Source organism: Elaeis guineensis, chromosome 3 (assembly GCF_000442705.2).
Source record: "Elaeis guineensis isolate ETL-2024a chromosome 3, EG11, whole genome shotgun sequence".
Classification (NCBI taxonomy): Eukaryota; Viridiplantae; Streptophyta; class Magnoliopsida; order Arecales; family Arecaceae; genus Elaeis; species Elaeis guineensis.
Window position 1 is genome coordinate 78,775,105 of NC_025995.2, and position 27,126 is coordinate 78,802,230.

General features: G+C 35.0%; 1 protein-coding gene and 1 long non-coding RNA gene across 2 annotated transcripts in view; both read left to right on the forward strand.

Annotated features, from left to right (window-relative positions):
* The window catches only part of LOC105033290 (E3 ubiquitin ligase BIG BROTHER-related), a 45,158-nt gene extending 20,458 nt beyond the window's left edge, over positions 1-24,700 (forward strand). The window contains exons 4-7 of the mRNA XM_010908025.4: positions 18,967-19,008; positions 19,098-19,219; positions 19,309-19,417; positions 24,372-24,700. Of these exons, the coding sequence (XP_010906327.1) occupies positions 18,967-19,008; positions 19,098-19,219; positions 19,309-19,417; positions 24,372-24,425 (327 nt within the window). The 3' untranslated portion in view covers positions 24,426-24,700. The remainder of the gene's footprint in view (positions 1-18,966; positions 19,009-19,097; positions 19,220-19,308; positions 19,418-24,371) is intronic.
* LOC140856473 (uncharacterized) lies at positions 827-18,960 on the forward strand. Its single transcript, XR_012139680.1, has 4 exons — positions 827-10,306; positions 10,628-10,678; positions 14,682-14,739; positions 15,863-18,960. It is a non-coding gene; the product is annotated as an uncharacterized lncRNA (long non-coding RNA).
* Positions 24,701-27,126: the final 2,426 nt, after the last annotated feature.

Here is a 27,126-nt window from a genome sequence, read left to right on the forward strand (position 1 = left end):
AACAGAAAACAAGAGGGGAAGCACGGTTCTGTAAAATTGGCTTAAAACCCGCAGAGGTCGACTCATGGGTCGACTCATGCCTTGGGGGTTGACTCATGGGTCGACTCACAGGGTGTGCCAAGTTTGTGCCGGCCAAGAATTCAGCGTGCTAAACATCTCATGTGCCATGAGTCGACTCATGTTTTTCAAACATGCATATCTTTCAAAATACAAGTCCAAAAACAATAAAGTTTTCACCAATGGATCACAAATCTTTTGTTCTATCATTTGATGCTTTCAAATCAGAGTTTGGTAAAATTATAATTTTGCCCCTGAAGAGCAATAAGTCTTTTTCAAGTGAACATTAGTACCCTTCAAATATTTTGTAATCATCAAAATCAATCCAAGGAGCAACAATCTCCCCCTTTTTGATGATGACAAAATATTTGAACAAAAGCATATATATGAATCAATGAGCATGAATTTCAAAGGAATGAAATGCATTATAGGTAGTTTGAAGATAAATAGGAAATTTGCTACCAAATTGAAAATTACTTATAAGTGCATTTGCTTGAAAAGAAGATTGATTCTTTGGCACGTGATACATGTGCCCATTTGCTTGTGTTGCTCATTTGCCTAACAATTTGCCTGTTACTTAATAATTTGAAAATTTGCTCATTTGATTATTTAAATTTGGTATCAGAGCAATATTTTTTGTTATCAGAGTAAAGCAGAATTTGTCTAAAAATTTTGAAAATTTGCTTTTTGCTCATTTGAAAATATCTTATTTGCTTATTTGCTTGTTTCTCAATTGCTTAACATTTTGAAAATTTGCTCATTATTTAAATTTGGTATCAAAGCATGCCTAAGAATTTGAAAATTTGCTTATATGCTTAACATTTTGCTCATTTGCTTTTGCTTAACAATTTATTCGTATCAGAGCATGTCTAAGAATTAATTTTAAAGTGTATCAGAGCATGTCTAGGAATTAATTTTAAAGTTTGCTCATTTGCTTTTGCTTAACAATTTACTCATTTTGCTTTTAAGTCTTTTATTAATCTTGCTTTTGATTCTTTAATTTCTCCCCTTTTTGACATCATCAACAAAAATTGTTTACTCCCCCGTTTTCTTTGAATACATTTTCTTTTTTTCTTTCTTTTGATGGAAATAATTTTACTAATGTTACTTCTTGAGCTTCTTGTACTAACATTAATTTTACTAACATTAATGTTTACTCCCCCTGAATACAGCAATCATAAAACAAATATACCATTGGATATCATAGATATAAAATAGCAATTCATAGTATTTTAAGCACGCACATAATTGAAAGGAACTCAATTTAAAGAACATACTTTAAAAGTCAGAGTAGATATATAATCAAAAAGTGATTGATACCATAGTTATTCCAATACATATACCAAAATATAAAAGTCAATTAGTTAACATCATTACATGGCCCAAAAGATAGATCCTAGAAAGAAACAAAAGTCAAGACTAACAACAAGGATCTAGTAGAGCTCATGACTGGATGGATCAGAGTCAGATGTATCGGAGATGGGGTGGGGAGATGAAGGATCACGACCAAGGACTCGTCCTCTACCCCGCCTGCCTCTGCCACGAGTGGAGGTGCTGGCACGAGTAGGTGGGCGAGATGATCCTGAAGGCTGAGAAGCAATAGACTGAACTGCAAGAGAGAGTCTGATGGTGTCTAGAAGGTTCAGAGCTCTCGAAACAGACTGAAGCAGTGCAGTGAACTGTGTGGATGCATGCTCACTAGAGCCTCTGATCTCTCTCCTCAAGAAATCAAATCCACTCTCCAATACTCCTCTAAGTTTGGCTGCCTCCGTAGATAGGTCTGAGACCTCAGTAGTGCACTCCTGTGGCTGTGGATGTGCCAGAGCTAACACTTGCCCCTGCAAGTCAATTACCCACCCAGTCAGTCTCAAAATGTAACCCTCGAGCTGCTGAATCCGAACTGACTGATTTGAGATCATCTGAAATACAGTGGAGATGTGGGGGATCAAAGTCTGATCAGATGCATCAAATGATGTGGATCCCGATGCAAAAGTTGAAGTGCTCCACTATCGAGAAAGCAAGGAAGCCACACGCTGAGAAATCATCTCAATCTGATCATCAGCCAATCTGATCTCTGAGGGAGGTGCTCTGCTGTCTGGCTGCTGAACTGGAGTGTGCCTCCTGGTAGACTCTGAAGGGCCAACCTCTGGATCTGAAACAAACTGATGTCTGGAGATGCTGCCCTGATGTCATGGAGAGGTGATGAAGGACCTTTTTCCTCAGCTCTATCTTCAACTCTTTCTTCTGCACCCTTAATCCAACTACCATCAGTCCTATTAAATCCCATGCGGTGCAAAGTATGTTGGTTGATGGTATCAATTTGTTTCATGTCTTTCCAAAACTATTCAGAGTGAGAAAGCCTAGCTGATGCCTCCCCCTCAAAACTAACTCCAAACCTCCTGAATACCAGTGTGAGGGCCATACCAAAAGGCAAATGTGCCTTGGATCTATTCAGGGTTTCCCTCATAGCTTCTATCATTAATGCAGGGAGGTTTAGGGGGGTTTGGGTGATCACATGAAATATGATGCATATATCTCGGCCTGAAAGGAGGTCATGTCTACCACTTTTTGGGAAGAAAAGCTTTGTTACCAATTGATGTAGAATCTTCATTTCAATGGACAGGATCTTGGCTTCTAGTTTATTTAGGCTTCTCGAATAGGTTCCTCCTAAAATCACATTAATTCCTTCTTCCTTCACTGGGAGTTCCATGTTTGAATATCCCTCACAGGGCAAATGAAGAATCTCTCCCAAAATAACAGGACTAGGCAGATATCAATTCCCTTAACAGTGGATGTTAGTGTTCCATTGCCATAACGCAGATTCAGATAAAACTCTCTAACCAAATCTACATATGTAACTTCTTTAAGTGAACAGTAAAATCCCTAACCCAGGTTTTTGATCTTTGAACCAATGGAGAATCCCTCATTTTCAAAAAATCTGAAGTCAACATTTTTTCCGATTTCCACCTTTCTGACAGATAGAGGAATTTTACTAGGACTTAGAGGAGACTGAGAGGAACCTGAAGCAGATGCCGAAGCAGAAATGGAAGCAGAAGAGGTCTGAGAAGCTTGTCTTTTCCTGCGCACGCCCTCTTCCAACTCACGGACCGATTTCCTTCTTTGAGGGAGTTTCATTTTTGGAGCCATTCTCACCACCAGAACAAACAAGGAGACTTGGAAGATCAAATGTGTGAGGAGATAGAGGGTTATTAGGGGATGGAAAGGGATTTTTGGAGGAGAGAAACCCCGATTTGGAGGAGAATGGTGGAAGCTAGGGCACGCTCCAACCGCTCCAATCAAGGGAGAAAAATGGGAATAGCTCCTTTCCCAAGGGGCGATTTGAGGTGGAGAGGTGATGGGAGAAAGATCTTGGGCTTAGACCTTGGATTTGGAGAGGAAGAAGAAGAGGACTATGGGTTTTGGAGGGAGGAAGACGAAGATGGAGAGGGTCGGCTCATGAACGGGGTTTTAACCAAAAAAGAGAGGAATCCGTGGGGTTTTGGCCGAAAATTACAAGTATGCCATTGGGTCGACCCTAGGGGGTCGACTCATGATTCACAAAATTTCAAGAAAATGATGAATTAATTCCAAAAAATCTAAAAATTCTGGGAGAAGGATTTTTGCTCTATGAACAGTTATTAGTATGATAATTTGAGCTTTTAGGTCCAAGAGAAATGATGGAAATTGAGTTCAAAGAATTTTTTGACATTGATTCCTTGGAATTAGAGAGATATTTAAGCAGATGGATCAAGAATTCCTAGTTCTCTTCTAATTTCACAGAATCTATCTTCACTTAGGGCCTTTGTAAAGATGTCGGCTAATTGTTTTTCAATGCAAACATAGTCAAGAATTATATCTTTGTTTTGAACATGTTCTCTTATAAAATGATATCTGATTTCAATATGTTTAGACTTAGAATGTTGAATTTGATTTTTAGTAAGATTTATGGCACTAGTGTTATCATATCTTATGGGTGTTTCATTAAATTTGATACCAAAGTCTTCGAGTTGTTGCTTAATCCACAAGATTTGAGCACAACAACTTCCGGCTGCAATGTATTCGGCCTCAGCCGTAAACAATGCTATCGAATTTTGTTTCTTGCTAAATCAGGAGATTATGTTAACTCCAAGAAATTGGCAAGTTCCACTAGTGCTTTTTCTATCTAATCTACATCCAGCAAAATCAGCATCTGAATATCCTATTAAGTCAATTAATGAGTCCTTAGAGTACCATAATCCTAGAGTTTGAGTACCATTTAAATATCTAAGGATTCTTTTAACAGCATTCAAGTGAGATTCTTTAGGATTAGATTGAAATCTAGCACACAGACAAACACTAAACATGATATCAGGTCTACTTGCAGTTAAATATAATAGAGAGCCAATTATACCTCTATAATATTTTAAGTCTACATATTTACCTTCTTCATCCTTGTCAAGCTTACATGAAGGGCTCATGGGTGTGCCAACTGCTTTGGAGTTCTCCATTCCAAATCTTTTGAGTAATTCCTTGGTGTACTTGCTTTGGGTGATGGAGATTCCTTCCTTTGTTTGTTTGATTTGGAGTCCGAGGAAGAATGTAAGTTCTCCCATTATGCTCATCTCGAACTTCTCCTGCATGAGCTTAGCAAAGTCTTGACAAAGAGATTCATTAGTAGACCCAAAAATAATGTCATCAACATATATTTGTATAATTAATATATCATTTTGATTTCTTTTAATGAAAAGGGTTGTGTTTACATTACCTCTTGAAAAATCATTATTTAGTAAAAATTTGTTTAGCCTATCATACCAAGCCCTAGGTGCTTGTTTCAAACCATATAGAGCTTTATTTAATTTAAAAACATGATTAGGAAAAGCATGATTTTCAAAACCTGGGAGTTGTTCTACATAGACTTCTTCAGCAATCTATCCATTCAAAAATGCACTTTTGACATCCATTTGAAATAATTTAAATTTCATAAAGCAAGCATATGTAAGTAGAAGTCTAATGGCCTCTAGTCTAGCAACAGGTGCAAAGGTCTCATCAAAATCAATTCCTTCTTCTTGATTATAACCTTTAGCAACCAATCTTGCTTTATTTCTTATTATATTTTCATGTTCATCTAATTTGGTCCTAAAGACCCATTTTGTGCCAATTATTGAATAATTTTTAGGTCTTGATACTAAAGTCCATACATTATTTCTTTCAAATTGATTAAGTTCCTCTTGATTGCATTAATCCAATTATAATCATTTTCAGCTTCTTCAATAATTTTTGGTTCAAGATGAGAGACAAAAGCACAATGATTAAATACATCTTTAAGTGAAGAACGAGTTCTTACCCCATGCTCAGGATCATCTATAATTAGCTCCTTAGGGTGATTGTGAACATACCTCCATTCTTTAGGTAGATCATTTGTACCTCGAGGTTGTTTTTGATGTTCTTCACCTTTTTCATCCTGTTTGTCTTCATGTTCCTCATCATCTTGAATTGTTGAATCCTTCAGAGTGATCTCCTTCATTCCTTCTATAAGAGGATCTGCATCATCAACACCTTCATTCTTCCTTGAAGGAAGATCATTAGATTCATCAAAGACAACATGTATAGACTCCTCTACTACTAAGGTTCTTTTGTTAAAAACTCTAAAAGCTTTACTAGTGGAGGAGTAACCAAGAAAGATTGCTTCATCTGATTTTGCATCAAATTTTTCAAGCCTTTCTTTACCATTATTTAATACAAAACATCGGCAACCAAAAACATGAAAATATGCAATATTAGGTTTTCTTTCTTTCCAAAGCTCATAGGGGGTTTTCTTTAAAATTTGTCTAATCAAAGCACGATTTAAGATGTAACATGCTGTGTTAATTGCTTCCGCCCAAAAATATCTTGGAAGGTTGCTTTCACATAGCATGGTACGGGCCATTTCTTCTAAGGTTCTGTTTTTCCTTTCTACTACCCCATTTTGTTGAGGTGTCCTGGGTGCAGAAAAATTATGGCCTATTCTTTTTTCATCACAAAATTTTTCAAAGTCTTGATTTTCAAATTCAGTTCCATGATCACTTCGAATATTTTGAATTGAAAATCCTTTCTCATTAGTGACTTTTCGGTAAAATTTAGTGAAAACTTGAAAAGTTTCATCTTTTTGTGTCAAAAAGAAAACCCAAGTAAAACGAGAGTAATCATCTATAATTACAAAATCATATCGTTTTCCTCCTAGACTAGTAGTTCTAGTAGGTCCAAATAAGTCCATATGCAAAAGCTCTAAAGGTCTAGAGGTTGAAACAACATTTTTGGATTTAAATGAAACTCTTGTTTGTTTACCTAGTTGGCATGCATCACAAATTCTATCCTTTTCAAAATTCAATTTTGGCAAATCAAGAACTAATTCTTTCTTAATTAATTTTGAAAGTGAATGCATGCTAATATGTGCAAGCTTACAATGCCAAAGTCAACTAGTCTCATTAATTTTAGCATTCAAGAATACTGGGCATTGCATGTTTATTTTGGACAGATCATTTAAATCTACCATATAAACATTACCATGTCTATGTCCAATAAATTTAATGCCATCATTAATAGGATTAGTTACAATGCAAACAGAAGATTCAAAAACAACTTTATATCTTTTATCACAAAATTGACTAATGCTTAGTAAATTATGCTTTAAACCATCTACTAACAAAATATTTTCAATGTATTTGGAGGGAGTGATACCAATGTTACCTATACCGATGATCTTTCCTTTGCCATTGTCTCCAAAGGTGACCATCCCTCCATTCTTAGCATCAAGAGTGATGAATTGTGATTCATCACCAGTCATGTGTCTCGAGCATCCACTGTCAAGATACCATTTTCTGTTTCCTCCTTGGGATGCTAGACACACCTGCAAGCAAAAGTTAAGTTTTTGTTTTAGGTACCCAAGCTTTCTTGGGTCCTTTTTGGTTAGTCATAATGGTTCCTTTTGGAACCCATATTTTCTTTACATTTGAGTTTACAAATTTGTTAGAGAAGCAAGTGTATGACTTGTGTCTTATTCTACCACATTTGAAGCAAGTACTATTAGAGAACTTGTTATTTGAAGAGTTTACATAGATATTTTTCAGATACTTTTGTTTCTTCAAAGGGTTATAGCCAAGTCCAGCCTTGTCATACACGGCTTTTTGATTATCAAGAATCATATTAAGTTTATTTGAACTCAAGGTGAATTTTTCTACTATTGGTTTTAGCTTGGCAATTTCATTCTTTAAACTTTGATTTTCTTGAAGCAGGGTGGATTTTTCAATTAAAATGCTTTCATTTTGTTTCAATAAAGATTGATTTTTCGATTTTAGATCTTTGTTCTTCATCCCTAGTTTCTTTAATTCATCAACTAAATCATAAAAAGCTTCATGCAGTTCTTCAAATGTAAAGTCACTATGAGTTTCGGAAATTATCTCATTTTTGTGTGCCATAAGGCACAGGTTGGCTTGTTCAGTCGAGTCTTCCTCTTCTGAGCTTGAGTCATCACTCGCACTCCAAGTGGCCATCATGGCCTTCTTCTTGTACTTCTTGGGACCCTTCTTCAGTTGTGGGCATTCGGACTTGAAGTGTCCCGATTTCTTGCATTCGTAGCAGATAAGGGGTTGGTCTTTATCCTTTTCTTTGCTCTGTTCCCTTTTTGTGAATGGCCTCTTTCTCATCCCTTGTTTTCTTTTTCTCAAAAATTTCTTAAATCTTCGGGTAATGAGTGCCAACTCTTCATCCTGCTCTTCATTTTCGGTGTCATCAGTTTCTTCATCTAGTGGAGCCGTGGATTTGAGGGCAATTGTTCTCTTCTTTTTGACTTCTTCCTCTTGATTGATTAGATCAAAGTAGGATTAGAGCATCGGGCTCTGATATCACTTGTTGCCCAGCTATGCAACCCAAGAGGGGGGGTGAATTGGGTTTCTAAAAATTTTAAGCTTAACTTATGACTTATGAAAAATGTTTGACAATAGCTAAATAAATAGGGAGAGTAAAATTAATTCAAGACTAATGACTAAAAGCAAGAATGCAAGAAAATAATGAAGAGTTAAAGAAGAGCAATTAGGCACACCACAAACAAAAGGATTTATAGTGGTTCGGTGCCAACCTTGCACCTACATCCACTCCCCAAGCTCCTACTTGGGAATTTCAATCCACTAACTTGTATTCAACACGAATACAAACGTCGGAAACTCCGACTCTAGCTATCCCAAGCTAGTCCACTTGTTTTCCGGGTACAAGCCAACCCAATACACTCCGATTCAAGGTTCGGATCAACCTTCCCTTGTTTTGGAACCCTTCCAAAACAAAAACAATAACTCAAACAAAGTATAACAATGAATAGCACAAGTAAGTACAAAGAAAACTCCTTTAATGAGCGTATGATGCTTTAAATACACTTTACTCAAAGAGAAGAAGACTCTTTTTGATTTCCTCAAGGTGGTTGGAGACTTGAATGTGCACTTGAGGAGTTGTTGAGCTTGGATTAAAGGCTTCTTGAATGCTTTGAGTGAGCTTTTGCTTAGGGTTGAAAAGTTAGCTTGAAATCTCCTTTTCAAAATTTCTCTTCTTGATTCTTCTTTTTGATTCCCACCTATTTGTCCCTTTTATAGCTTCAAGAAATAGTGGAAAACATTCTAGGCTGAAATAGAGCCGTTAGACCACATTAAATGAGCATTAAAAGCACTTAAAATGGGTTAAAAACTAGCCGTTGTGGAACAATCCTGTCACAGGGGTCGACTCATGGGTCGACTCATGCCTGGGGGTCGACTCATGGGTCGACCTCTGTGGAAAAACAATAGAAAACAAGAGGGGAAGCACGGTTCTGTAAAATTGGCTTAAAACCCGCAGAGGTCGACTCATGGGTCGACTCATGCCTTGGGGGTCGACTCATGGGTCGACTCACAGGATGTGCCAAGTTTGTGCCGGTCAAGAATTCAGCGTGCCAAACATCTCATGTGCCATGAGTCGACTCATGGGTCGACTCATGTTTTTCAAACATGCATATCTTTCAAAATATAAGTCCAAAAATAATAAAATTTTCACCAATGGATCACAAATCTTTTGTTCTATCATTTGATGCTTTCAAATCAGGGTTTGGTAAAATTACAATTTTGCCCCTGAAGAGCAATAAGTCTTTTTCAAGTGAAAATCATTAGTACCCCTTCAAATGCTTTGTAATCATCAAAATCAATCCAAGGAGCAACAAGGTGGAATATTTTAATGGAAGGAATGATGGAAGAAGATGATGGAGAGTAGTTTTTTAGTAGAGGAAATGGAGAGTGGAAGGTGTTTTTTAATGGAACGTTGAGGAGATGGTGTTGTCTGGTGGAATAAACAAAGAAAAAAAAGATGAATGGCTTGGTGTCACATGGAGGTGTCTGTGATGAAGGAAACAGATGAAACAAAATTAGGAAGAAAGAAGGAGATTTGTGGAGAAGATGAGTGGAAAGAGGAGATGAGAGAAGGATTAAAGGATAGAAGACGAGGAGAAGAGAAGAGAAGAGAGGAGAGGAGATAAAAGAAGAGGCACTTTGCCATTTAGAATCGAAATCTCTCTCTCGGCCTATCTCTCATGCTTGATCAATGTCCTGGACGAAGGTCTTCCTCTTTATTTATAGGCGAGGAAGGGATTATGTGGACAGACTTTAATTGGTTTGGAGTCCGACGGATTTCATTTGGTTTAAAATCCGAAAGCTTGTAGAAGTCGTAACCGAAGTCGGAACTTAATTGATTTTAAGTTCGATTTTCTATAGCATCTTGTCATCTTTGTACAGTATCAGGAATCTTCCTATAGATGAATAGTGGTGATGTCAGGAATCTTCCTATAGTTTATTTATTATCTTTGGATCCTGATGTAGACCGACTTTTGAAGATGAACCGTCTCTGAGAATTAAACTGGCTTCAAGAATAGTAGTCGTAGCTGATGTTGTCTTCAGAAAATGATGGTAGTTATCTGGTTGTCGAAGTGGCTAATAAAAAAGCAACTAAATTGTACCTGCAAGAAAACTTTTCTGCCAAGATCTTGATAGAAGGGTTAGTAGAAAAATATTTTTTTCTTTTCTTTTTCTTTCATTCTTCGGTGCCGAAGAGTAAGGCAAAGTTGAAGGAGTCGTCAGGTTCTTTGGTAATCATATCTTCTCCTTCGCCTTGATGAAAGTAAATCATACTATCCTTGGGATATTCTAATTCATTCTTTATTTTTTCAGGATCGTTTTCTGGATTCAGCATAATATCCCAACTTCTTTTTCTGGTACTATTATGGGTAGGTCTGTGGTAACCCATATCCTTCCATCTGTCCAACATTTTTCTGCTTGAAAACTCTTGCTTTTGGCCGTCCAATATACGTCCTTGTAATTAGTGAGTATATAATGCTTCATATCAGTGTTTTTTATAAATTCTTCAACCTCTATTCCGTTGATGAACTTGAATTGATTGTATCTGGAAATATATTCTTTTCTTTTTTCTGAGAGTAGAGTTATATGATAAATCTAGAAAGGATATATCACTTTCTCAATTTCTCTTCTTCAATGCTGCTGCATATCAATATATCTAATTTTTTTTTGTCTTTCTGAGCTTGCTTCAGAATAGTGGAAACTACGTCTGGAATACGTTTACAGGATCAGAGCAGTCTATGGTAACTTTTCTAATCAATCCCTTGTATAGAGCTCTGATCATAGTTTGGGTGGCTTTGATGTTGATGTTTGGTATAATGAGTGTTGGCCAGTACCACTCCATTACAAGGTAGGGATATAGTTCTCTGAATATTTCTTTGGCTTCGTGAGGTTGGATTATTTTGTCAAAAATAATGCTCTGAAGATCAGAAGTTAAATCTAGTATCAGAGCCAAGTTGTATCGGGGAGGGGATTTGTCGATTATCTTACCTTAGCCATCTGCGGTCGCCATTCAGTTGCGCAAAATATACCCGTGTTAAGCCGTGAGGAAAGGCATGAAAGAGAGTTAATCTAGTCGCTCGACTGTTTTGTGTTGTCTCTATGGCTGGTATCCTTAGATCTCTTGTCTAATCTCTTAGAACTGATATTGATCTGTTACTTACTAGTACTAAAAATAACTTTTCAGTGCTTTAAAAATGCCTCGCAAAAGTAAGATGAATAAAATCTAGTAACTGTTGAGGAGTTAATTAATAATCCAGATGATTATAGTATAGAACTTAAAGTAAAAACTTCATTTCTCTCTAGGTAATATAAAAATATATGTAAAACGAATAGCTAGATTAATTGTAAAAGACATATTTAGCATATATTTAGATGATAAATGCTTAAAAGTAGTTGATTTTTAGATAGATAGAGAACTATTTAGTGCATATTTTAATTCTATTAAAAATAAAAAAAAGGTATGGTTTTATAAAATCTATAATAATAAACAACGAAATTTTATGAGGAAAATTTGGTTTGCTTAAATGAGAATTGAAGAAAGAGATTCTTTTTTTTGACTGTTTTACAAAGTATTATCCTAAAGGTCTTGAAAATATAAACCCTAGATTTTAAGAGTTTGAAATTAAGGTTCTTTCTCAAAATTGGGTGATATCTCCATCTAGAAAAGAAAAGGCAAAGATAAGATGCCAAAAGTCTGTTAAAAATTTTATTGAAGATCTAAAAGTTGCCTCAGAATCTTATAAGCTAATGACCATTCCAAAGAAAATAAGTACCAGTCTGCAGAAGGTAATAACTAAGGATCATAAAGAAACTCCTGTAGTAAAATATCTAGATCAGGTTGAGGAATAACAAAACTGTATGGATCATTCCCTCAACTTTAAAGAAATACAGATTGATAGCCTTCTAGAGGATAAAAGGGAATCTGAATTTGATGGAGATCATTCATTAGTAAAGATTGGTGATTTTTCCTTAAAGATTGATCCTATACCCAATCTCCTAGAAATTAAAACTGAAAATGATTCATCTGAAGAATCTGATAATCTTGATTAGAGAAAATCTTTTCGATGAAATCATTAAGATTGTTCATAGTCTTGATCTTGATACTGAATTTAATTTGAACTCTATTTCTTTATCCTCTGAGTCAAGTTCAGGCATCAGTCAGTTGAAGGAACTGATCGAAACTTACAATGAGATCGCTGAGGAAGAATATTTGGATCTAACTGAGGTACCTCCAACACCTGACCTTTTAGAAGCACAGTTAGAAAAGGAATTCTTAGAAGAAATCATATTGAATCTAGCAGATGAAATTCCTTCTTATGAAAGTCTTGAAAAAATTGCTCTACATTTAATCTGTGCAGGCCAAACCCTTTACCTGCTATGAAATCTTTGAATCAGCCTATCTTAAATCTGTCACCCTCATCTAGTAGGTCTATATTAATCCCTTTATCTAAGAAAATTCATGAAATTCTATATTTCCTTGAGGATAAAGGAACTAGTAATCCCTTAGGAATTAGTAATTTTTTAGGAATTAGTAATCTCTTAGTCTCAGAAAACCCTGAGAATAAGAGAATAGTTAGTAAAAAATATATAGTTAGTAAATTGTTTATCTCAGAAAATATCGAAGATAAATCAATTTCTAATTATAAACTTATAGTTTAGATCCCTAGGATAATAAATCATTATCTTAGACCGATTTTAGTGGATTTAGAGTTGATAGAAATCTCTGACAACTTATCAATTATCCATTCCAAGAGAACTCTTGGTTGAAATCCTGATGGACTTACTGAATATCAAAGGGTTAACAATTGTCGTCAACTGACAATGATATATTTGAAAGCCTGTAAAATCCATGATTATTCACAAATTCTAATTATTGAGACAATGGTAAACTATTTGTTAAGCAATTGAAAGGTTGGTGGAAAACCTCTTCTACTAACTCAGAAATTATGAATATTGTTCAGAAGAACTCTAAAGGTAACAATCCTTTAGATTATTCTTTGAACATTATAGATAATTTGTATATAGATATTAATAATAAGTTAAATAGCGTCGGGAGTAGCAATTTAGTTGAGTTTAGATGGTATAGAGATACTCAGCTATATTAGGTTTGAAAAGATTTTATTTAGAGCTATCTCCTTTAGGTTTAAAACGATTTAATTTAAAATCATCATTCTTAGGTTTAGAAGTTAATTTAGGATATATAGATACTATCAGTAAGTCAGATAGAGTAATTCTGCTCGGTAAATCTGAATTGATTAACAACAAGAGGATTAAAAATCAATTTAGAAAGTTACACAGTAGAGAAGAGATAAATGATCTCTATATCCTAGAAGACTTTTATTATCAATTTGGATCTCGACTAGATAAATTGTATATAAAAAAATATTAAAGATCCAAAAAGAAGTTTGATAAGAGAGCTCGAAAGATTCCTAAGAAACTGAATAAAAAATGGATCTGTGATATTCTATTCAAACTAAAAGATGGATATCACTTTAGACATGAAGCTTTGCTCAATTCTGGAGCTGATGTAAACTGTATTAGATAAGATTTAATTCCTTCAAGGTACTTTGAAAGATTTAATCAATATCTCCAAACTGCACAGGGAAGAAATCTTAAAGTAAACCATAAGATCTCTGAACTTCGTGTATGCATAGGAAAACGTTGCATTAAAATGCCATTCTTAATAGTTAAAGTTCTAAAACAAGGAGTCATATGAAGAAACCCTTTCTTAGCCTATCTCAAACCTTTTACGGTTATAGAAAAATAAATAATTACATAAGATAACAGTAAGAGAATATTGTTTAAATCCTGCCCTAATTCTAAAAAGTTTTCAAAATTTGTACAAGAATTATCCTGCAAAAACAATGTAAAACCAAAACCCAAATATCAGAAAAGGATAAGAAGAAAGTTAAAATTAGTTAATAATCATAAATTTTTATACAAAATATTACAATGGATAAAATATAACACTCCAATTTCAAAAAATATATTGAAAAGAATTCACAGAGCCAAGAGTTATTATAAATTTGATCTAATACTAAGAATCAATAAGATATAAATTCTTCTTCCTTTTGCTTATTTTATAATTATATATATCAATGATAAGCAATAATGGAAGCATCTGCAAATATTCTTTAGGACTATAATAAGCAATGGATTAATATTACCAGAAGAAGTAATAGAACATTTCCAAATTAAAATCCAACTAGATTATAACCTCATACTTTCATTAGATCAAGTTCTGGAGTTAGCCGATGAACTTTTAAACAAAAAACAACTAAAACTCTTATGGGAATGTTTTAGTTTGGCTGCTGATTTCTATATGGCACTTACCAAAATTCATCATCCTTAACATTATGTTTAAAATCGAGAAGTCTTTTTGGAGTGATGATAAATTTTAAAAACAAAGCACTTAAATAGATTAACAAAAAGAGACCGGCAAAGAAAAAGACTAGTGTATGAATCCTCAATTCAACTAAAACACTCGTATCCATATTTCTTTAACAAAAATATAAAATTTTATAAGAACTGGTGCAAGGAACAAAAATATCCCTCTTGCCTTATTGCATAATTTTCTCTGAAAAAATACTTATTATTTAATGAAATATGGCGAACTCATATATTTAATCAAAAGAAAGACTTTGAAAAGGCTATGGAGTCCCTAATTAGCCACTTATATCTACAAGAAAATACTCTCCTTCTTGCAACTGAATATTATGAACTAATTTTAATATATTTTTACAGGAAAATATATTTTGAAATCCAGTCTCGAAAGGGCCAATTCTCTAAAGAGAAGGATCAGGTAAGTCAATCCTGGAACTATAAAACATCCAATACTCCTACCACCTCTACAAGAGAACCAAATTGTTCTAATCCCTGTATATTTAAATCAAAAGAAAATCTTTTTTCTCTGGAAGCACATGTTCTAAACTCCAATATCATAGATCTGATAAAATCCCTTCCAAAAGAAGACTTTCATATTCCCAAAATAGGAGAAAAGGATCGAGTTTATCATGAAAAAATTTTAACTCAAATCAAAAGCATACATGTTGATCACAACTATCAGCAGAATGGTGAGATTGCTTTCTTTAAACTCTCTATAATAAAAGTTCTCTCTGAAAGATTGAGATCCAGAGCAGAACCCCAATTCTACAAAGACCTTGAGGATAAGAAAATATGGAGATAAAGAATTCAGTTATTGGAATTATCAAAAAGCTTGAATTAATTTTTTTTATATTCAGAACTCAGAATACAAACATTCATGGTTCATAAAATTCAAATATCGAAAAATTTTGTCTATCTGGTTCTACTATCATTGGTGGCTTAAATTTGGAATTATCCTAGACATATTCTCTGAAGATATGAAATCTGAAGTTCTCAAAAGATATCACATCATCGACGACATCAATCTGATGAAATTTTGCACTAAGACAGGTCATCCTTGGATATTAAAATAGAAATTCAACATAAAAGATGATCAGTTCCCATTATTCTTGAGCAGAAAAATATATATCAAAAGATGGATCCTATTTGATGAAGATCCGAAAGAGCTTCAAGTGGAACTTCAAATTTCTATCTAATTCAACTATTAATGGACTCATCTAGACTACATACAGAAACTACTGAAGAGGCCTTTGAAAGTGCTCCATCTCCTTATAAGATGATCTATGAAAAATATTTTGAAAAAAATTATGAACTACAAAGATCAGGAGCCTCTACTTCTAAAGCATCTAGAAATCAAAGTATAAAAAAAGAAACAGAAGATGTATGTATAATCGACGATGACTTCGCCACCTATCATCCGTCAACAAGAACTAGAATGTTTTTTTGAAAAAAAAGAAGGAAAGAAAAGAAAAAAAGAGAAAAAAAGAATATTTTTTTACTAATCCTTCTACCAAAATTTTGATAGAAAAATTTTCTTGCAGGAACATTTCGTGGCTCTTCTATTAGCCACTTCGACAATCAAATGACTAAAACCATTTTCTGAAGACCATCAACCACAATTACTATTCTTGAAGTCGGTTTAATTTTCAGAGATGGTTCATCTTCAAAAGCCGGTCTACATCAAGATCCAAAGACGACAAGCAAGCTATAGGAAGATTCCTGACATTACTACTATTCATTTACAGGAAGATTTCTAATATTGTACAAAGACGACAAGATATTACAGAAAATCGGATTTAAAATCAATTAAGTTTCAATTTCGGTTCTGACTTCTACAAGCTTTTGGATTTCAAACCAAATGAAGTCCGTCGGACTCCAAACTGATTGAAATCCGTATAGTTCCTTTCCTCACCTATAAATAAAAGAGAAGGCTTTCGTCCAGGGTATCGATCGAGCACGAAAGATAGGTTGAGAGAGGGGTTTCGGTTCTGAGTGGCAGAGTCTCTCTTCTTTTATCTCCTCTCCTTTCTTTTCTCTTTTCTTTTCTCCTCGTCTTCTTCCCTCTAATCCTCCTCTCATCTCTTCTTTTTCACTCATCTTCTCTACAGATCTCCTTCTTTATTCCTAATCTTCTTTCATTTGCTTCATCATAGACAAGGCTTTGTCTTCTCCACATAAACAAAGCCTCCTCTCCGTTACTCCATCTTTTCTCATTAAAATACTCCATCTCATCACCAGAGATTCCATCATTTTTGTTTATTCAACTCTTCCCTTTGTTTCCTTTGTTTATTCCACCACACAACATCGTCTTCACCATTTCTCCATTAAAAAACTCTATCATCCCTTTCACTCTCCATTTCCTCCATTAAAATATTTCACTCCTTCCCTTCCATAGAAACTTTCCATCATTTCTGTCATTTAGCTTCGTAATCTATGTGAGTTTGTAAATAAGTGTGTTTACTTGTATGTTTACTCATGTATTAGCATATATTAACTTTTATAGTATATATTTAAGTTTGCTAAAGCTTGATTAGTGTACATAAAGTTTGTATGGTGGGTATTTCAATTTCATCAGACTTTATGTAAGTGTGCTTTTGTAAATAAAATTTATTTTTCTTTCATATTACTCTTTTTAATTATGTTTTAAATTTTTTTTACATTTTAAGCTTTCTTATATTACTGTTTATATTATTGTTCATAGTACCGTAGCTAGTTACTGTAGCATATGTAGTGAGCAGTACTGTAGCAGAAATACTGTACAGTACTGTTGCGTACTGTAGTATGTTACTGTAGCACGACGGTAAACCACCCGAATGTTACCGAGGCTGTGAAGTAAACAACGGATCAATCTTAAGGGCAAACAATCCTAAGGTTGATGGAGATTGTGAAGTGAACAACGAATCAATCAGGGTAAACAACCCATATACCATCGTAACATGCTATAAGGTTGTACTAAAAATATAGTGCAATGTATCGTGCAATTGTGCTGTAAACCAACAGCATAATTATGTGCTATCAGATAAATGAATGTACTCTATTTAAAATTTTACTTTTAAGTTTTTGCTTATTTTTTTTACTCTTTATATTAAGTAGTTTTTTTTAATTTCAAGCTTTGTTTTTATTTCAAGTTTTACTTACTGCACTTATTTATCCTTAGTTAAGCTTTGTTTCTTTCTGTTAGTCTTATTCTTACTTATCTTATTTAAATTCTTCTTGTTTAAGTTCTATGTTACCTTTGCTTCGTTCTTACTTATTTTGTTTAAGTTTTACTTACTGCAGTTATTTTATCTTTGTCGCACTTATAATTTTAAGTTCGCTAATTGGCCATAATTTATAGCTTAAAGTCTATAAGTTTATAGTAGTTTAGCCAGTAACTTAGTAGTTTATTTATTGCATTTATGTTTTTTGCTCTTATATTAACTTGTTTACTTATAATCTTAATCCTTCGTAGCTTTCAGCCTAGTTAATTTACTTTATGCTAGATAGTTCTAGTTTTAATTATTTTAGTCATTCGAAGTTTAGCTTATTAGTCAAAGTTTATAGTTACTTATGTTTTCTAGTTTACATCTGGTTATTAGTTTATGTTTCAACTTGTGTTCTCTTATATTAGCTTAGATTGCGCTCTAGTTCGCCTTAGTTTATATTTTCTTACTTTAGCCTTCCATTAACCTATGTCTTAGTCTATATTTTCATCCTTTTAAGTTAAACTTAAGTAATCTGTCATAGTGCTTGTTGTGTGTATGACTGTCTTCTGTTCTGTCTGTATCTGTATGCTTAATCTCTTTAACTTCTCAATCATAATCCATTTTGCTTTTACACTCCTGATTTCAGACTGTAAGTTATACGGTGTATGCGGACAGTACCGTATACCTCATAGTTCATCTATCCATTTGCTGTTTTTTCGTGTACGCATGTGGCTTTTACTGCTGTCACATTGTTATGACAAAGTATTGCTAAGGCACTTACTGTGATACTTCCGCCTCGTGATTATCGAGGTTCCTGATTTGCGTCAGGAGAGTCCGTTAGGACTTGTGAACTATCATAAACCCGTGGTTCCAACCCACACACATACCACTGCTTCCACGCGTACGCACGATATATATATGTATCTGTGTGTGTGTGTGTGTATATATATGTATGTATGTATGTATCTATATATAGATATGTATCTATGTATATACATACATACATACATACATCTTTAATGCTGCCACTATGTCCCTTCAGGATGCCTTGGTGCCAAGATTGTACTCCTACTTCAAATGCTACAAACAAGAAACAATATCCTCTTCTGCAAAACAATGAACGATGAATTCCGGGATGTTTTTAATTATATTACTGCAAATTGCATTGATCCTTTACCTTGGTATGTTTTGTTTGCTTGATGCATGAAATTTTGATTCTGAGATTTGTTGATTGTTATCTATGAAAACATAAATGTAATTAATAATATGAGGCCCTGTCACCTGTAGGTGATACAGAGGATATCAAATTAGCTATTTAAGATTCCTTTCGCAATTACTTTGGAGTTTCAGTGACTTTGTAGTCTAATCAATACAAACTGTATTAATACCTTGTGATTTGGGTAGCCAAGGCTTCTGATGTAAATCTGTAGCCCTTACCCTTTCTCTTCGATCTATCTCAGGATGCTTGGGAAGAGGTTGATCCAGATGAATACTCTTATGAGGTAAGATAAACTTCATTACATGATGTTTCACATTTAAACTTTGAATTTTCCGTATGACTTGGTCTCATATAATGTTTTTGTTATATCAGGAACTAGTTGCACTGGGTGAGGTCATTGGATCTGCGAGTAGAGGCCTATCTGCTGACAGAATTGCCTCACTACCTTCTGTCAACTTCAAGGCAGGAAGCATGCAAGATGGCAACACTGATCAGTATGTGCAGGCTCTTACAGACTTCTAGCATCCTTTATCGTGAGGGTTGATAATATGTTGTAAATTTGATGATTATTCATATTTTTTAGATGTGTTATTTGCCGACTGGAGTATGAGGATGGTGAATCCTTAGTTGTGCTTTCATGCAAGCATACATATCATTCTGAGTGTATAAACAAGTGGCTACAAATAAACAAGGTATGTTATTGTTAAGACAAGACAGTTATAATTGTACATCTGCACTTCCATGTTTTAATTGTTTTCTGTATCTTTCATTTGTTTAATTATGATCATTGCACATCATTTTAGTTTTTCCTTTGATACCAAACTAGTTGTCATGGTATGGGACATATGTTGGCACAGTTGTTGTTGAAGACTGATAGATATTGTGGTTATACTTCTCATTTGCTTAGTTTTGCCAGGTTTTGATACCACCCCTTATAATTTACTTAACTTTTACCAAAATTCATTTCATTGTTGGTTGAAAGTGACTTTTTTCCCCCTAATATTCATTTTTGGGTTAAGACTTTGATAGGATATTTCGCCTTTAGGCCTACCATTCACTATAATTCATCCACCTTTGTAAAAGATTTAAATGGATAACTTCTGCTGTTTGGACCTATTTTATTAGCCCTTAGTGTGGTTCTTAATTCTTTGTTATTAAAAATTTAAGCATTTATAAAAAAAATTATGTTCGGATGTGCCTTGATCATTTGGTATTTATTCAGTGCTAGTAATGTAAGGATGTCTTAACAGCTCGGGAAGCAAAATTCTTGCTACCTAGCCATGTCCTTATGGAAAAAATGACTAGGTTTAGTTGTTTCTGATCTAATTGTTTATATATGTCACATAAATGTTTGTTTGAGTGGCTAAGATGTGAGGAGTCATGGTTGTTTATGCATGTATTCTTTGTGGATATTGCATGTCTTAGTCATTCTACTAGGTCATGATGAATATTCCAAGGTTACTTCTAAGGTATCAGCTTTTCCTTGGTTTTCACTAATGTATGCGACATTCTTAAGTCTTTTTCATATGTCTTTGATGGTTGTTTAGCTGGATCATCTTTACAATATATTTATCATTTGTTGCTAACCCATTCTGCATACAATTATAACCATGTCAAAGATTTGGGTTTGATCAGGCCTTATTAGGGGATTCCATCAATACCTAATCAAATTTACTTCACTATAAATTGGTGATTTAAAGTCTCTGCAATACCATTTAAGCAAGCCTATTTCTTCTTCTCGTATCTTTACTACCTTATATTTTGACTCTTTCTTGGAATTGTCTTTCCTCATGTTGTCTAGATTCTGGACAAGTCTTTGATGTTGTTTTCTTATGAATGTTCCTATTTCCTTTCCCATTCCCTAGACTCCTGGATTTCCATTTTCTTTTGTTTCTCAACTTCTTTGGCATGATGTATCATGTTCTTTCTCAACTTTCGGTGCGAGGGATGGAGAAGCTAAAGTCCTTTATTTCTGACACATTGAATCTGTGAATGTCCAGGCTTTGGAGGCCAACCACATGAAGCTGGCCTCAAGCCTTTGAAGTAGCATTTGCAAGTTCTTTTTTTTTTTTTTTTTATTTTTTGGAATATTAACATAGTTGTCCTTTTTCTTTCACTCCTTTTGCCCTGATATTCCGCTTGTTTTATTACCACTCACATAAAACAATCTCTCTTTAGCTCAACTATATAATTAATATTTTTCTGTCCATCGATGTCATAGTGGTTAGATAATCATTAAATGCACTGGACTCGTGATTTTGAAGAAACTAAATCACGGTTCTATGCATACAAGTTTTTGTTGTTTTCTCCTTTCAAGTGTTTTGATAAATTCTTGAAAGATAAGGTGATAATGAAAAATAATATAATTTTCAGTAATAACCAAACCCCAACCACTTCACATGAACTAGAAGTTAAGTAATTAATTATCAAGTACGATAACTTTTTAACTAAAAATCATAGTTAAGTGATGTGTTTTTAACATTATTATCAGCTCTAGGAGTGAAATGGAAGAACGTAAATAAGCATGAGATAAATCGGTGTTCTAAGACTTGTTTGACACATCACCCATTAGCTTTGTTGAGTTAGAGTCCAATTATAAACCATTTTTGATAAAAATCACATGTATTCGATTTTACCATTGGTTTGATCACTCCAAACATTTGGGTACAGACCTACTCAATTAATCAAAAATTCTAGGCTTTAACCCACTGAAGCCTCAAGAGCCTAACCTGATGTTCGCTGTTGCTGGAAAGAGGCAAAGGCCTGCCATTGCAGCTTCCAACTGAAGCCAAAATGCCCTCCACCCTACACTCCTCGTCTCTCTAGTCTTGCATCTGGGGAAAAGCTGTTTCCTTCTTGGTTGCTCCTTTCTTTTCTTCTTCTCTTTCTTTTTCTTTTTTTCTGGAGTCTTGTCTAGAATGACTTTGGGTACTGAGGAGTTGGGCGGAGCCAGATTCATCGCTAATATGGGGTTTTAGCCGGCATGTTTCAATGGTTAGTTATCAGCCTGATGTTAGCCCTTTAGAAAGTGGTTCCAAATTTGTTCTAAAACATAAAGAAAACATCAAAAAGTGAAGAGAAGTGGAGCAAAATAAGTTAAGAGATCAAATTAGACATCAGTCGTAGTGATATTGTTTGAACCCTTGGATGTACAATGATTTATGTCTTTCAAGTTGTTAAGAATGATGGTAGATTGTAGTATATAATTTTTTGTGTTAGTTGCCAATATAATGTACGGCAATCTGAATGCCTTAAGAATTGAGTTTTAGGATTAACAAACTTATGTGAAAATAATTACAATATTTCCTCTGGGTTGCTATTCTTTTAATTTCTTCTTAAAGGTTGGAAAATTAAGTGATGTCTTGATTTCGGAAAGTCAATTAAAGAAATAACAAAAAATGAACATGTACTTAATTTGGCTCTGTAAGTTAGCTTTGGCTAAGAGCCAAGCCTCAATTTCTGATCACTTACAGACAGAAATCTTTTGATTTTGTTTTCTATGTTTTTGGTGACAATTGAAATTGTGGTTGAAGCAGTTGCTTAAAATTCTGAGATCTATATGTTATGTTGCTTAGATGTTTAATTGTTGCATGTTTAATCGACAACTTAAAAGGAAGTGACTATCCTTGATAATCTAGTTTTACTCTTTGAAGCCTTTAAGTGAATTTTCCAAATTTTGCTCTCAATTTGCCCACATCTGATACTTAAGGCTTTTAATTTTACCTAGTTATCCCCAGTCTCTTATATTTTGCCATTTAAAATATGCTGTATCCTTAGTAAGTCCAATATTGGAGTTCTTTCTTGCTTTTGTTTTCTCTTCTTAAATAGCCTAATTATTCTGTCCTAGATACAGAAAAGTTTAAGCTGGCATGCCATTTTTGTTGCTTTAGCCTTTCCTAGTATGGACCACGTGGTAATCCCACAACCATGTTCTTTGGTCATTGCTTTTGGATTTCAAACTCTTCAAAATTATTGTCTTTGATCTAGACTAGCTCTTATGCATTGCTTTAGCTTACTTGCAATGTTACTGGGGAATTTTAACTTTTAGGATTTCCAGATGCCAACCCCTTTGGGGTATTTAAGCATGGCACAGCAGTCCTTGGAACCCAGAAATTGTCTGCTGTTTATGTAGGCTTTATATGTGTATCAGCACATCTTCAACTCCTTGGATTTTCATCATGGAACTAACTCTTTAACTTTTTCAAGTGCTAAACAATATTGTCTTAATGCATCTAGAAATTTCAGTACCATGATGTAACCTTCTCTTCTTTCTTTTTTCTGTTGTATAACTTGAACTACATCTTTTCTGACAAGAAGTACCATTGACCATATTAGATGGAAACTACCATCTAGGGGTAATATACCTGCATCAGAAGCCCCCTGGAAACATGAACATACATGCTTCCTAAGGGCCACCTTTAAGTTTTTTTACTTTTTCGAACATCCACTTCCATGCTTGCTCCTGATTCGAACAACCAAGGATGGAAAGTTCTGAATAGGCTGTTGCATTGATATTGAATTCTTGTGGGAAACTTGCTCTCGCACTTGCTTCCCAAGTACATCCTTGGTTTCCTCCTTTTTTGCCTTTTTGCTCCTTGAGAGATGTTGCTTCTTAGCACCTGACCCGAATATTCTTCCACTACTATTTTGTTTAATGAAACCACTAACCAGATGGACAACTTAGTTTGTCTGTTAACAAATTTTGTTCTATTGGAAAATATATTTCTACACGTTTTCATTGTAAAGAAGTATCGGTATCTGAATTTGAAAGGTTGGAGTATTGGATGCTTTAGGATTACTGGACCCTTGTAACATCATTTTGATGATTTTGTGCCTTGTTTTGATTTTATGGTGACCAATCTGTACAAGCCAACTTTATGGGAATTTCCTTTTAAAGGAATTTGCATTAATATATTAGTTTAATATTTTGGTGAATATCATCTCAAATGCCCTGCACCAGAAAATTTTTCAGGAAATAAAAATCCTTTTGGATCCTTTTCAGTAGCTATTTCACCCAACATCTATCATTTATCTCAAAAGAGCACTGCTTATAAGAATCTAGCAATTGTTTCTTGAAGCACCCCATGCAAGCTTGCTCTGCCCAGTTCTTTATTCTTCCACCCTCTAACCTGAAAATATGACCCAAAACGTTGTCCATTATCTCACAACCACCATTTTGGCATTAACCTCTCCTATTTAAGTTTCCTTGTAGCATTCCCTCTTAGTTATTGTCCCCCCAGTCAACATTTGATTAATTATTATCACTACCTGGTCTTTTACTTTTATTTGGCCCAGGGAGAATTGAAGGACTTGTTTATGTTTGAGCTTTCCTTGTCAGTTCAAACATATCATGAGCCTGAATTACTAGTAGCAGATGAGCAGGGTTTCCACTTATGCCTAAATTTAGATCATGAGAAGATGCTTGCAGGAGACATCTTCAAAGAATTGTGCACTCAGAGACATGTTAAGATGATTGGAATTGGGTAGGAAAGACCATTTAGAAATTACACCGGTTTTTATCTGACAGAATGCTGTATTTACTATGGCACTAACAATTTCAGGTCAATCTTTTATTCTGATTATTACTTTTATTGTTTCTTAAGGTTCAGATGAAACTGACCTACACATCTTTTTGATTTGGTGCAGGTATGTCCACTCTGCAGCACTGAGGTTTCTACCTCTGGAAATAAGCAGGAATAACACCTGATAGAAATTCCCGTTGCCTTATTTGAGTGCGATGAGAAGATAGCTCCGTTGGTTACATTTGTCTGAAATATTGCATCCGTTGATACTCATGGTCAAATGGAGGAGTTAGATGCTGTAACTTAAATGCATAAATTGCTATGTTATTCAATATGCTCCAATCCATAAATTCATTATGACTCCAAAGTGTTGTACTTCTCTACTCTGTCCTTGCGGAGTTTATTGCGGAAACTATGTTGCTTAATACTGATGCCTTCGCAATCTATTTTCAATGCATGAGGTCCACTCTTGCATGTATGAAATTCTATTTTCAATGCACTCTAAAATTCATGCTAAATCTGATAATTTTCCCCCAACCAGCCCAGGTATCAGGCTCCCAGATAAGCCTAACTGCAGGAAGGTGTTCTGATGCTGCAGTTCGAATTGTTTATCTAAAAGGGGAGTGGAGATATTTTCTTGGACACGAGCATTATTCAGATTTGCGTTCCTAGAATATATGGATTGTGCTAAACAGACATGTTTAGACGATAACTGGTATGTTGTGCTCTCTAATAATCCTGAATCATGTCTACGAATTTCATATATAGATATTCTTGGGATTGGCTGAGTGATTCCATTTGGTTGGACGAGATTATAACAAAAGATGTGAATTTCTTATACCTCCAGAATGCTAGTTATGCGCTTGTCCCAATCCTGCTCCCTGTTAAGGGATCTATACCTTACAGGAATCCCAGGTTAAGACAAGGCACAGGCTATATGCAGTTGAACCACGTGGATGGACTCCTGTTGGTCGAATAGCCAGTGGTGAATGCAATCAACCCAGTCCAAATGGTGATTGCGATTAACCAAGTGCGCCTCTTCAAAGGTCAGGGTTGAAGAGCTTATTAGCTAGTAATTTAAGCTTCTTTTAAACTGAGTCAAGGCTTGCTGGACTTTAATACCAGTCGCTAGAGTAGTTCAATAACGGCAGATCAGTCCAGATGTCTCTAATCTCTTCACCATGTAATTGAATTCCCAAACACCTAATTTCCAAAAGTTCAGAACCTCTGTAAGGAAATTGCATGGCACATGGGGCTACAAATGGATCGGATTGGGAGGCTTTTTGGATCTTATCCTAACCCGGTTTCATGTATGGGTCATGATATCGTCTTGGAGTCAATTCAGTAAATGTTGGATTGGGTCTATTGGAAAATATTTAAGATGTAGTAGGAAGTTTAGGTCGGGGTAATATATGACCCGGACCTACCCCAACATGTTGGGATTTGCATGGTGCCCAGGTGAAGACTGGTTTGGGTCGAAGTTTACATTTGTTTATTAATGATTTCATGAAGAAAATTTTGTTCTTTACTTATAAATCAAACTAAATTTTGACTGCCACAAAATTTTTTTGCTAATATGGTCAAAATTCCATGAATTAATATTCACAAGTCTACTTCGGGAGGTTAAACCTCGACGGTAGCTAGACTTTCTTAATAATGTAGGGAGATTAGTTTGAGCAACTTTTTCTTAACAGAAAAAAAAGGGAAAAAAATGACTTTGACTACTTTTTTGGGGATAAATTCGGATCGCTAACTAATAGGAAGATCCAAAAATGTAGAGTCCGAAATGTGAAACAGATCTAGAACTTGATCCAGCCCAAAGGATGTTCTGAAATGGAACGGGTGGATCTAAATAGGTTGGGCTGGGTTACAGATTCTCTGTGGCCTTAATTAAACCATGATAAATGGGATTTTTTCCTCTGATTTTCGTGCCTCTCATTAACTGATGCCAGAACAGATACACCTATAGCACTCCAAATAGATCCGCATGCAGCAGACAAAGCGACGAGTCGATAAACGCTACACTTGATAGCTAAGATCATGAAGTTCGCCATGGTACCACCAGGTTCGCCTGCAGAGAAAAGTAACCATAATGGCCCTAAATTCCATTCCAAATGTTCTCATAGGAGAAGAAAAGAATGGAAACCTGCCTCCGTTGAGCTTCCTCATGGACCATCTGTACCTTCCCATGTTTATGATCTTACCCAGGGATCCGCCAGCGTCCGTTGATGAGTGCCACACCTGCCACCAACACTATGGACATGGGTGCAGTTGCTCACCCAACTGTTGTTAAAGTTTCTTTGAAGAAAATTGAGACTTTTTCCTGTAGTCTTTTCGTCTCCTTAGATGATATTTCATTTTTTCTTTGTTTTTTTTTTTTTGTGGGAGCCACCACCTTCCTGTTTTCTTAAAGTTAATTTTTGATGGTAGTATTGTCAATAAAGATGAGTTTAATGGTGCTAGTTTTGTTATTAGAAATCTCAGTAGTGTACTAGTGGATCCAGGGAGAATCCATTTGTTTGAAACAATAGTATCAATCGTTGAGCTGCTTGGGAAGAATTGAAGTTTGCAATAATACATTTAATGGCTATTTATATTGTACTTGAAGACGGCATATGATTGTGGTTAGATAGCTTTTTTCACTATTAGTAGCTATGTGAAGCATGATCCAAATGGGCCTTTTTAGATTAAAGTTAGCAGGCCCAATCGGCTACAGATGGGGAAAAAAAAGGAAAAAGATCGAAATAAGGAAGTGTTGCTCCTAATCTCCTTGCCCAAGGTTGATTGTCGAGGTGTAGATGGCCGAGGATGAGATTGCTGAGATTGATGCTGGAGCTCCACCTGAGTACCTGCAAAAAGTCTCCATCGAGGTGTTCTCT